The sequence below is a fragment of the Myripristis murdjan genome, chromosome 1 (genome assembly GCF_902150065.1).
Source record: "Myripristis murdjan chromosome 1, fMyrMur1.1, whole genome shotgun sequence".
Taxonomy (NCBI): Eukaryota; Metazoa; Chordata; class Actinopteri; order Holocentriformes; family Holocentridae; genus Myripristis; species Myripristis murdjan.
In genome coordinates, this window is record NC_043980.1 from 15,654,301 (window position 1) to 15,666,069 (window position 11,769).

The 11,769-nt window shown below is 40.5% G+C and overlaps 2 protein-coding genes across 7 annotated transcripts; one reads left to right on the plus strand and one right to left on the minus strand.

The window, feature by feature from the left end:
- Nucleotides 1-2,959: 2,959 nt before the first annotated feature.
- On the minus strand, nt 2,960-6,542 carry LOC115364427 (transcription elongation factor 1 homolog). The gene is made up of 4 exons (XM_030059002.1): nt 6,416-6,542; nt 5,964-6,098; nt 5,786-5,856; nt 2,960-4,648 (listed from the first exon to the last, which is right to left on the minus strand). The coding sequence occupies exons 2-4, from the start codon at nt 6,077-6,079 to the stop codon at nt 4,584-4,586; spliced, it is 252 nt and encodes an 83-aa protein (XP_029914862.1). The 5' UTR covers nt 6,080-6,098; nt 6,416-6,542; the 3' UTR covers nt 2,960-4,583.
- Nucleotides 6,543-6,549: 7 nt separating this feature from the next.
- On the plus strand, nt 6,550-11,522 carry pld6 (phospholipase D family, member 6). Of its 6 annotated transcripts, none has more exons than XM_030058974.1 (4): nt 6,550-6,616; nt 7,183-7,368; nt 8,265-8,494; nt 10,058-11,522. In XM_030058974.1, the coding sequence occupies exons 2-4, from the start codon at nt 7,187-7,189 to the stop codon at nt 10,339-10,341; spliced, it is 696 nt and encodes a 231-aa protein (XP_029914834.1). In that variant the 5' UTR covers nt 6,550-6,616; nt 7,183-7,186; the 3' UTR covers nt 10,342-11,522. The 6 variants fall into 6 exon arrangements, with proteins under 6 accessions (XP_029914834.1, XP_029914840.1, XP_029914847.1 ...); XM_030058980.1 differs by lacking the exon at nt 6,550-6,616 and adding an exon at nt 6,661-6,795; XM_030058987.1 differs by lacking the exon at nt 6,550-6,616 and adding an exon at nt 6,839-6,859.
- Nucleotides 11,523-11,769: the final 247 nt, after the last annotated feature.

Genomic DNA, 11,769 nt, shown 5'->3' on the forward strand with positions numbered 1-11,769 from the left:
GAGGTGGGAACCTTTGCTCCGGTCTCGACCACGGGTATTCTTGGGTTGATAATACAGATGTGGATGTTATTGCTTGAGAATACGCGTAGTCGAGTGGAAGCTTTTTCATCTACAATGGACCAAAACTCTATCCACTAGGCTACAATGACATAAATGTATAGGCAAACCAAGGAAACAATGAGGAAAGCATGGGGTAGTTTTCGAATTAGCTCCCAGGAGTGACTTTTTAGTGGAAAAGCTTATTTTGCTCAATCTGAAAGAATCAGGTTTTTAAATAGAAAGCAATCAGGGCTAACCAAGTGTCTGAATCAAATCCAGGAACTGAAAAGGTTTTATCACCGTAGGTTTATCAACCATGTCACTCTTTACACCTGTGGAGGAAATGAGTTTGTGTTACTGGCCAGATACAGCCTCTCCTGCGGAGGTGCTGGTGGAAAAGACTTGGTACCAGGCCACCAAGCTAAACCCTGGGCATTAGTTCAGGGAGCTTAGCACAAAAAGTCTTCAGGATCAGACGTTAATTCCAAACCCTCTTGATTACATACCCTTGTCAGTCAGTAGTGCACACAAGTGAGCCTATAATCTTATCAATCAGTGGGTGTCTTTCACAGCCCTTCACACTCCTCATATCCTCATGTCGAACAGAATTCTTACTAAGAAGTGCGCAAAATGGGCTCAGCAAAATGGCTTCAAATAGGTCCTGTGACATCAAGGACTGTGATGCTAAGGAATGGTACATTATAATTGTGGATAACCATCACCCCGGAGCGCCACCAACTACTCTTGCACTCCTATTTTTGACTCCTCTGCTAATCCTAAAAATGTGAGAGTTTGATGCCTGTAGCAGCAGTAGGAGACAGTAACACATGAGGACAGGTCAAGGCTTGCACCCATGGCTGACATTTCAGCACTCTGCTCAGCTGACTAGCTGTCATGATGCGGACTCAGATCCATGCACATACACGCATTAGCTATTTATCTAAATGTCTGTATCTATAACTATGTATATGTACACATACTGTATGTATATACCATATATACACAGCATGTGGGTCCACTTCGCTTGCATGCCGGTACAGTAATAAGATCTGGTTGGTCTTATGAAAGCAGCATAGGCTACAGACACATTCCCATATGTATGAATACACACAAATTGCATCGAGGTTCACTGGGTCCATATGCCAGTGGGGAATATGGGGCTTATTGATCTTATGGGGAACTATTTTTAGTCAGAATGACGGATGTTTATGTCTTTCATTGATCAAGTTGAGGTGTGGATCTGGGGAATACTTGCTGATTAATCAGGTGGTAAAGGTGGTGAATTACATTTTTGGTACATTAGTTATTGCTACAAGTCCTGTAAAAACAGGAAATCAACATTTCATTGCAAATTCAGCAGTATCTTAGCATTTCTGAGCAAACGTGTGCAAGATAAATTACACCGTACCATTTACCATTTCATGATTTCCTAATATCGCGCAAGCAAATCTCTTATTTATTAACACAGTATGTAATGATACGTATTTCATTAGGACATTGTGTAAACTTGTTGATTGAGCAATGCAGGTTCTTTGGTTTTGTGTGTATTTGTGTATGCATGTGTGTGTGCTTCTAAGCAACAAAATGACTATTGTGAGCACAGCTCCAGGTGCCTAGCAACCGAATCGCTCTGTTTCCTTGGCAACAGTTGCCGCGCACTCACTGTGTGGGTGATTGGCAGCTTTGACAACGGAGACGGAGTGACACTTGACCTCGCGTGCTGAATGGGAAAGGAAAGAGAAAGAAGGAACGAGAGATAGAAAAGAGGGGGAGGGAGTGGGAGGGGATGTAGAGATGGAGTAGAGACTAAGTGATAATCATTCCCCATTGTAATCATCCCCCAGCATGTTTCATAAGGCGTCGTCAATACCTCTCCAGCTGGGGTCCATCATCAAACGCAGTCGCACACATGCATGGACACATTCTCCTTCAGTAGAGAGCCCAGGCAGCCACTCCACATCTCATCTATTATCACTCAGCCCTGCCTGGTGCCTAGCCTTGATACACTGTGTCTTCTTCCATTTGTGATTTGCTACATCCTGTGCTCTGCAGGGATGAATGGATGCTGGACTCCTGGAAATGTGTCACAGTCACAGATGCCACAGGAGACTAGATCAGAAGCTTTACCCGGAGACATTTTACTTTGAAACGGGTACCATGGTGTCTCTGACACCTTGGATGTGGTTTCAGTGCTGTAATTATTGAAATGGTTTTCTGCAGACTAGGTCCTCTGTCTAGCGAGTCACTGAGCATATACCACTTTATTTGGTTTTCACTTCATCAAAAGCCAAAAGGAAATTGCCATTTTCTTTGCGCTTCACGTCTGAATCTCCCCTAACCTTTCCCAGCTAGTCAAGTCATGCTGTTTCACGGTCAGTTTACAATTAGGAAAAGCTCTGAGACAATTAACAAAAGATTCTAGGTGGTCTGTTTTGTTGTCAGTTTTAATGTGAAACCCAGTAAAAGCTAAGTTTTATCTTCTATCTTGTTCAACTTTTACTATAAAATCTATTTTCTGCTGACTCAAAGTCAAAAGCAGAGAAATTTAAGGTTGTCCCAGTGCTTATACCTGTGTGAGTTACTATGAACGCCATTATTTTCTATCTCTGATCTCCATTTCTTTGACAGGTTCCCTGGTTCTCTGTTTTGCCCTCTACTTTGAGGTTGTCCCTCCATCTGCCACCAGCTGGTGGTGCTCAATGCTAGACAGTGGATCTTAATTAAACTATTACCTCTGGTTTCTTATTCCCTCAAAATAATAGTATACCATAGAGCACTGAACTAAATTAAATTGAACAAATTTGTATCTACAAACCAAGGATAGATAAACACATCTTAGTCACACAAAACTTTTCAAGAATTACAAATTGCATGACTGGTATAATCAGTTATTCATGCAACAGATAAAACAGCCACACAGTCATGGTGTCTAAATAATTTATTTTTAATTTCCGCATAAAAATAGTTACACTCTGACAAAGGGCAACCAATCAGAAGTTATTGGCAATGTCTTTGAAAAAGAAGGAAAACAGACCTACTGTATCACCCGAATGTAGTACCATCACAAATTTATTCTTCCATTTACCTTTATTTCAAGTCACACTCATCAATTTCATTAACATTAAGAATAAAAAGTTCACTTTTTTCCATGAGTAAACAATTCAACACTGATGGTTCTTGTAAAAGAAAAAGGAAAAAAAAAAAAAAAAACAATATTACAGGTTCATACGGGCAGGATTGCACTTCCCTGTATATATTAAATATTACAGATCACTGAATCTGTTAGGATAGAATTTGAAACACTTCCTAACTTATGAAGATTTTAGCAGCTAAACGCAAGTCTGTTTTCCTCACATTGTCCTTCTCTCCACTGGAATGACTGTACATAGATGAGGTGAACTGTGGGTAACAATTACTTTTAAAATTAACTAAAATTTACACAGGAGCCGAGTCATTAGCATGATAAACATAGATGATATACGTCTGCATACATTAAAAACAAAAAAGGACTTTTTCCAAATCAACTACACAGCATTAAACCGAGATGTCAACCAAATGCTACGTGCAGTGCCATCATACGTGTTACTGTCAGCTTAAATTGTGACATTCAGCCCAAGATGAAGTTCAGTCCCATGTGAAACCTCTATCCTAGCTTTTGTACATGGCAGTGTAGCCAACTTGGACCAAGCCCTCTCCAACTAGATCCTGCTGCTGTTAGTGTGAGATTTTGTTTGAGAGAAAATTGGTGTGTATGACATTCATAACACTGTTCACTCTTATGTACACCAGACCTACCCCCAGACATAATCCTTAACAGCATATACAGCTGCGGAGTTCATATTCTCTCTCAAAATCCAAATTTTGAAAGTGTTTGCTTTTCCCACCATAAGCTAAAAGATGGGCCTCTCTGCAGGCAACTCAAGAATTTATTTGTTCTTTCTGAAAGCCACCTTGGCAGTCCTTGCTATTTTATTTAATATATTTGATGGGCTCAAAGGTCTATCAAATAAATTTACAATTGTTCAATCCATAAACATTGAGCGGTTGAAGATTTGTTTTTAAAAGCCGTAATAATTTATGGAATCTATTTTACTCTTCTATGTCAGTTACGACTGCAAAACACACTTGTTTTCATTACACCAAATGAATCCACAAATGAAGCCCAAGATAAAACAATTTGTTTACATGCAGCCTGCCTGGTTGGATGTGCGAAGGTAAGTCAGGGTACATTAGAGAGAACAAATTGTGAGACAAATGTCACTCAGGATTTCAAAACAAGAGTTATGAGCTGAAAAGACAGAACTTTTAAGAACAACAGAACCATCCAGGGCCTGTTTGTATCGAAATGGGTCTGCAAGAACCTAGCTTAAAGTCTAAAGTGAACACAGTTTTAACCTGTGAGTAACAAGGACCTGACAGGGGAAAACAAACAATATATTATATTTCCACACTCCTCTTCTAACCAACTTGATCCTTATAAACCCAGGCCAACTGGTCACCTCATCGTTCTTCCTCTCCTGAAAGGCATCCGGCCTCAATGAGGGCTATTGATTGGCTGCTTCACAGGCATCTATCCAATCGCTGTACACATCAACGGGCTCTGAAAGGTCTTAAGAGTGCTGGATTAAGGATAAATAGGTTTTATCACTCAAACGGTGTTCAGATTTCAGATGACGTGACAAATTATGGAATGGCAGCGAAAATGTGGATGCTTGCTGGCAAAGCATCTGCAAGTCATTACTCTAAAGGCTGAGTCCATGCTGTGGCATCAGCATCAACTGCCTTCTCCAATAATAATCAGACCTACATATCACTTGCCAGAAATCAGAGCAAAAGAACTCATTTTCTGCCTTGACATGCATAGGAGGAGGCTGGAGGTCTCAAATTTGTCAAATGCAGAGTGCACTATGTTGAAAGATAACAGATGACTTGCATTTAAAAAGTGAGTAAATGAGAATTTGTTGTTGTTCTGACTCTAAATGGTAGTATCCCTAACATATACACAGCAAAGTTTGTCAATTTTGTTTATCCTGAAACTAACAGCGGATGATGGGAAACTGAACAGCAGATGAATATGTGGTTATTCACCTTAAAATATATCTTATCAGCTGAATTGATAATACTTCTACACTAATAATAATCTAATTTTTACAATCAAAGAGACTACAGCCAATATAATAAAAATAGTCACTCATCTTACTGTTGATAGTGCCAATCTCCTACTACTAGTGTGGTGCACTAGAGCGAGTGATGTACCATAAACACAAGGATGACTTGGCGTGTGTGTTTTTTTAATCAATTTCCCCAAACCTCAGTGTACCTTTAAAGCTCTGAGCGCACATTTTACTACTTGCAGTGAAAATTGAGCGTTTTTACTCATTGGTCATATCGGTGGCGATTCCTTAGCAATTTGTAGAGGTGATTATGTGCAATGTTACTTTGAGGGGGTCAAGATTTGGAATATGGGCTGACTTGCAGAAAACAAAGAAGATTTGGTGAATCAATGTACAATTTAAGATCTTGTAGAGAATAATTTCCATGACTGCCTGTCTGCATTGCCTCAAAATGTTCCCTGGGCAACATGATCTAAAAAAAGGATCTGCTGCAGAAGAAATATTGCTGTAGACTACTCCACCAATAAGCAAAGGACATATGTTTATCCTTGTGAGCAAGGCGCTCATTATTGTTCTGTTGTGAGGCTGAGAGATAATAACCTCGTGGAAAGTTCATATCTGTATAAGGATACAGGTAATGGGGGTCTGGAACTCCTCCAGGCAGACTGTGCATGATATTATCCCAGTATTTCTGCTTCTCTCCCTGTCGACAGAAATGAGGAAATTAGGTTGTCAGTGGCCATCTCAGCAGGAACCAATCAAACATGAAAGCGATGTTCCCACATGATAATGTGCTGTGTTTTTTCGTACATTTTGACATCACATGACTTCTCGTGGTTGCAGAAAGGACATGTAAACTGAGTTTCAAGATCCCCTGTCATCTTCTTCTTAGGAGGAGGCTTTCGCTTGGATTTGCGGCGACCCATTGCAGACGATGAACCAAGCCTGTTTGAAAAAATGACAATAAACATGCAACTTAAACAGGTAGAAGTTGCAGGTGGAGCGAACACGACGAGAAACAACATGCGTCAAACGTTTAGCAAACAACTCAGACCAGCAGCTGGCTAAAATAACAGTTGGCTAGTTGGCTAGCAGGCTAACGTTAGCATGTTTGATCTCTCAACACAACACAGGCAGCCTGCCGATAAACATCTGAGGTACACGGGCTTCTGTATTAAAACGTATTCGCCTGGCGGTTCGCTCGCCACAGTAAAGGGTTAATGGCTGTTAAGTGTATTGAAATAAAGTTTCACAGTGTTTACCTCTGGCTGTAGAGAATACACGTTGTTGGGTCTTCCTCAAGCTGTGAGACCCGGTCTGCAGCTCTGCGCGTTACCTGATTGGCTGAAAGTATGTCGTTCTCGCCGTGCTATTGGCTCAGGAACTGTCCATCAAAGTGATTGACAGGGTCGGCACAGCTACGTACAGAGCCCACCTCCCGCCGGGGGGCGACAGAAGATCAGGTATGTTGGCGGATAAGTTGGACATCATGTTTTTGCTAACTACTCGCTCTTTAATTGATATTTCGACACGACCTTTGCCTTATATTACAACGTCATTTAGATTACCTTTTAAAATAAAATGTCAAATTAAGTTGTGCTGCTTTCACAAAACCCGGAAAATCAAATTAGCTAACATTTAGGTACGTGTCAAGTCTCCCCATTCCCCCAGGGAATTTAGCAGGTGATAACATACTTGCTTTGTAGGTATGTGCAGCAGCAGAGCCTGTTTTTATTATCATTATAATAATTATTGTAATACGACATAAAAATGGAAATGCTAGCACTGTTTCATTTGCAGCTTGTACAAAACATTTTGTAACCAAAGCCACGCCATGTGTTTGGATATAGGATGTTAGCTCGACTAGCTAACATGAAGAGGTGAAGGGCTCTGCTCAGGTGGTTGTCCTCAGCTGTGGCTAAAACTCACCTTGCAACGTAAGGAGGTCAGCAGTGATAGTGGATAGATATACTGTGTCCTCACTGTGAAAGTGTGTGTCTGTGCAACCTTGTTTTCCTGTCACCTCCAGTCAGATGTCAGTGATGTGGACAGTCAAAGTGGTGGGTCTGGGTGTTGTTGGCTTCACTGTCAGTGTGGAGCTGCTGGGCTGGCTCCTCCGTCGCCTCAGGCCTGTAAGACAACCCCTGAAAGAGGTCATCTTCTTCCCCTCAGAGGTGGCCTGTGTGGAGCACATCTTCACTCCCGGTAAAGCAAAGTAAGTGAAAACTGACATTGTGTTAAATAAACTTAAAAAAGGAAGTCAAAAAACCAACAGTGGCCCAAAAAAATCTGCTATGCTGTGAACATCTTCTCGCAGGGGATGTACAGTTGATGAAATAAAATGAAAATAGCTCAGTATTAAAATGCAGACCAAAAAACACACTGCCCAAGCTGAGTGCTCCAAGGTGACAGTTGCAGGAGGACAGGATGGTTTCTGAGGCTGTGACACAGAGGCAGTTCTACTGTATAAACACTCCAAAATTCATTAATGCTTAAAATAGTATACTCTTTATAATTACCCCAAACATAAATTAATGTAAATGTGATTACGTATTGGTTATGTATTCATTCTATCTGGACAACCTCTGCTGGTAAAATGTAGGGATAGACCAATAGCTTTTGGCCGATATCGACTTTAAAAGGCAATATCAATGTCAGTCCAATCTGTCATTGTTTGGCTGAATATCAAATTGTCATTTGTGTGACCTTTGTTTTTAAGAATGTGTCATTTAATACAACTATTAGCTACAGAGTAAAATTAATATGTTTTAAAAACACTCATGATCTTGAGAGAGGCCTGTCTGAAAAGCTGAACTTGTTTTGCACCTGCATTTGTATTATAATTCTTTGAAAAATTCATATCAGCATAGGCGGTTATGGGTCAGAAGATCTCACAGATTTGTATTACCCTCAAAAAAAAAAAAAAAAAAAAAAAAAAAAAGGTGCATTCTTAGTACAATGACAGTTTGAGTATTAGGCCTATGTCAAGAGAGAGCAGAGAATACTTTATGGAATATAGCCTGTGAAAGACCATGTATATAATACAGCTAAATAAGCAAAATTTCTTTTTCTTTTTCCTCTCTCCCTCTTTCTTTGCTCCTGCACCTTCAGTTCATGTTTCTGCCCCTTGCGTCATGGTGTAGACACGTCGTTCTCTCGTCTTCTCCGCCACCTCATGTCTGCCTCCTCCTCTCTGGACCTGTGTATCTTTGCTTTTTCCAACATGGACCTGAGCAGGGCCGTAGTAGCTCTGCACAGCAGGGGCCTAACCATCCGCGTTCTTACAGACAAAGACTACGTGGCCGTCAGCGGCTCCCAGATTGGGGTCCTCCGCAAGGCTGGTAAGGGAGAGAGACCATCTGATATTTGCTTCTGATGTCATAGTGAAGTACAATGTCTAGTCATGCCGTGTGACCTTAACAAGGATGAATGTAACTAATTGCATTTACTGCAGTCAGTGAAATTGAGTACCTTTATTGTGTAAAAGTCAGTTTTTTTACTTAACCACATTGATGCTGTAGTAGTGTACTTGGCTACATTTTCAATCACACCCATTATAGAGAAGCAAACCTAAACTGGCTCGTTCAGTTAGTTTCGTAATTTCTAAACTTTCTGCTGAAAAGAATCTATTTTGAGCTGCCCTCTTGACCTTTTTAGATGTTTTCTTTTCTAAAAAGTAACTTGGTAACATTTACTTTGAGCACATTTTAAATGAGCTACTTTTTAATGTTCACTAAGTTGATTGTTACACCAGTTATTTTACTTGTACTTACTTTAAAATTCCCCAAATTAACAGTACTTCTGGTGGAGTAGGATGTTTCAGTGCTCTTTCCAACCCTGGACCTAGCCAGTGATATTTACTAAACACTCCTGTTCCAAGAAACTTCATGCATCCTGACCCTGAGACTCGCATTCAGACATCTGAATATAGGAATATCTTTTGTTAGAAGTGTCACGCCAACCTCTGTTGTCTAATCACTATGGGCCAATTCCACATGAAATGCGGGAAGGATGACTCAGGGCTTGCTCAACAAAAGGTGCTCACTCTGTGTTCGTAGACTAGCAGCGTCATCATCAGTGAGTCTCCCAGGTCCCTCTGTGATAAATAGAGCGATGATAGAACTGTCTAGGGGAACGGGGGTTGCCACTACAAGCCCTGCAATGAGTCAGTATAATCATACTCTGAGAGATTTGAGAGAAATACCACGTGTCTGTCTCTCTCTCACTGTCTCACCCTCTCTCCCTGCCTCTCTGCTTTTAACTTAATTACAGCCATAATGTTACTTAAGAAATTGGCAACCAGAAAGCAAATTACATTAGGCAAAGTGTGTCTCTGCAAGTGTGTGTGCGCAAATGACTGTGAACCTCATGAGATCCTGTTTGACGCAAGGGACAATCAACTCTTTACAAACCATTTGTTGCATTTTGTCATGAGTCCTGAAGAAACCTGAGATCTTCAAATAGTTTAAAGTGACAAATCAAGTAAGCATTTCTGTTTTGTTTCATTTCTCCCTGACACCAAAATATATTTGACATTTCATTGTGCTGTGCTTTGGCTTCGTTTGCAGTGACTGTTTTGGCTTAGTCTAGAGTTTGTGTACAAATCATTTTCTACATAAGGGACACATTGTCGGCTCCAGCTACTGTGGAAACATACTTGACCAGCTTGAAAACATAAGCCTACCGCAGAAGGTGCTCAAACACAGAGCACTTTCTGGAAGTTCACTGCAATATTACTTTGTGCACATCCAAGAATTTCACAGTTGCATTCAGGTGAGATCGGCAAGTATAAAAGGATTTGAAAGAACAACTGATTTCTGCTCCCAGCCGAACAGAAACCCTTTTTGTTGCACAATGGGGAGACATTCACTTTCCCTTATTCTCATCCTCCGTTTGCACCTCAGGGATCTGTGTGCACTGCGTGTCGTGCACCATGTACATGCACCACAAGTTTGCAGTGGTGGATGGACGGCTGCTGATCACTGGCTCCCTCAACTGGACGCTGACGGCAGTGCAGAAAAACAATGAGAACGTTATTGTCACTGAGGAGCCAGACCTGCTCCGACCTTTCATCAAGGAGTTCCAGAGGTTATGGGAGGAGAATGACCCAGCCAGGTGCCACCAGTCTAACGGTGTCCAACCCACCACCCCCCCGGCCTCCAGTGGGCTGGCAACCATGAGCCTCTGACTTAGTCAAAATCATGTACCTGCAGCATGAATCATCAGAACATCGCAATAATTTTACAGACAGAGTAGGAAAGGGAATTTATTGTGGCTGCTCGGAGTGCAGATTTGCTCTTTTTCCAGCTAATGGGCTCTTAAACGCCAAAGTGAGCTTTATTTCATTGTAACACTAATACATGGTATCCAAAAAATGGGCCCTTCGGCTTGCATCATCTCATTTGATTCTGTGTGTCTACAAAACGGCTTGTGGATTTGTCTGTCTCTAATATGGTTCAGCTTCTTCCTAGCTTTGATAGACTTTTTTTTATGTTAACACAAAAACAAAACTATCCAAGAGGATAGCCATTTCATAAGATTTGATGTTAGTTTCTCATTATTGTTATTATTTTATTTTATTATTTATGTATTTTTTTTTACCTTCTTATATTTCTTTATCAGAATTGGTCTGGCTTTCGTTTGACACTGTGATGAACTGTGGTGTGATCAGGCTGGCAAGTCCTCGGTCAGCAGTTAAAGAAGAGTTCCTCATTCTTATGTGTTTGATTATTGTTAGTTTCCTTATATTAACATAAAATCAATCCCTGTTGAGTACAGATCGTGGAGGTATATTGCTGGAGCATTGTCTGGTGTAGGGATGCACATATACACTAAGCCTTGTTCTGAATACACTTGTATACCAGCTAAAGTTCCTGATTGTTTATCAGTTTTGGATTTCGAGCCTTAATCCAGGCCAGTAACTAAAGAGGTGATCAAATTTCTGCAGTTTTGTATTAAATATGTTTGTGTTATGACTGCATATTGATAGTATTTTGTATGTAGATGATGTTGGATATTCTTCTAGTTTACAGTTTCTAGATTTTTAAGATCTCCTTTGATAAGACTGAATGGATCTTTCTACATTGACATCACGGAGTCCAGCCATTTTTTATGTATCTTTTCTTCTTAGAAAAAATGGAAGAGGTTTTGGACAAGTTCAATATCTCTTGTGAAATCTACCCATAGTTCATCTTGTTTACAACTAGGAATTATAATGATGGTGTAAATCCATTGTACTGTACTGAGTGTTACTGCTGTCTCAGGGACTATTCAGCCAAGCAGCAGTAAAAAAAAAAAAAAAGAAAGAAAGAAATCACTTTCATCCACTCCACTGCAGTTTTGGCAGATCTGTTGCATCAGTGCCCCACAGCTGTAGTTTTTCTCTTGCTGCAACATGATTTACATTGGTTCAAATTTACACTAAGGCCTTAACTCCACACAAGGAAACTAGAATGCTGACTGTTTATCAATTGTAACCTTTTGAAGTTAACATGCAAATAAAAGAGTTTGTGTGGCTCCAGTATAATTCATGTGTCTGTGTGCTAGACTGCACCTCTCAAAGTCAGACTAACCCATGGTTGTAATTCAGGTAGAACAGAGTTATCTAGCTCTAATA

Coding starts and splice junctions, on each gene's coding strand:
- pld6 (XM_030058974.1), top strand. CDS start 7,187: ATGTCAGTGATGTGGACAGTCAAAGTGGTGGGTCTGGGTGTTGTTGGC. Junction 7,369..8,264: donor TTCACTCCCGGTAAAGCAAA/GTAAGTGAAAAC, acceptor CTGCACCTTCAG/TTCATGTTTCTGCCCCTTGC. Junction 8,495..10,057: donor TGGGGTCCTCCGCAAGGCTG/GTAAGGGAGAGA, acceptor TTTGCACCTCAG/GGATCTGTGTGCACTGCGTG.
- LOC115364427 (XM_030059002.1), bottom strand. CDS start 6,079: ATGGGTCGCCGCAAATCCAAGCGAAAGCCTCCTCCTAAGAAGAAGATG. Junction 5,857..5,963: donor AAGTCATGTGATGTCAAAAT/GTACGAAAAAAC, acceptor TTCTGTCGACAG/GGAGAGAAGCAGAAATACTG. Junction 4,649..5,785: donor GTTCCAGACCCCCATTACCT/GTATCCTTATAC, acceptor AGCACTCTTAAG/ACCTTTCAGAGCCCGTTGAT.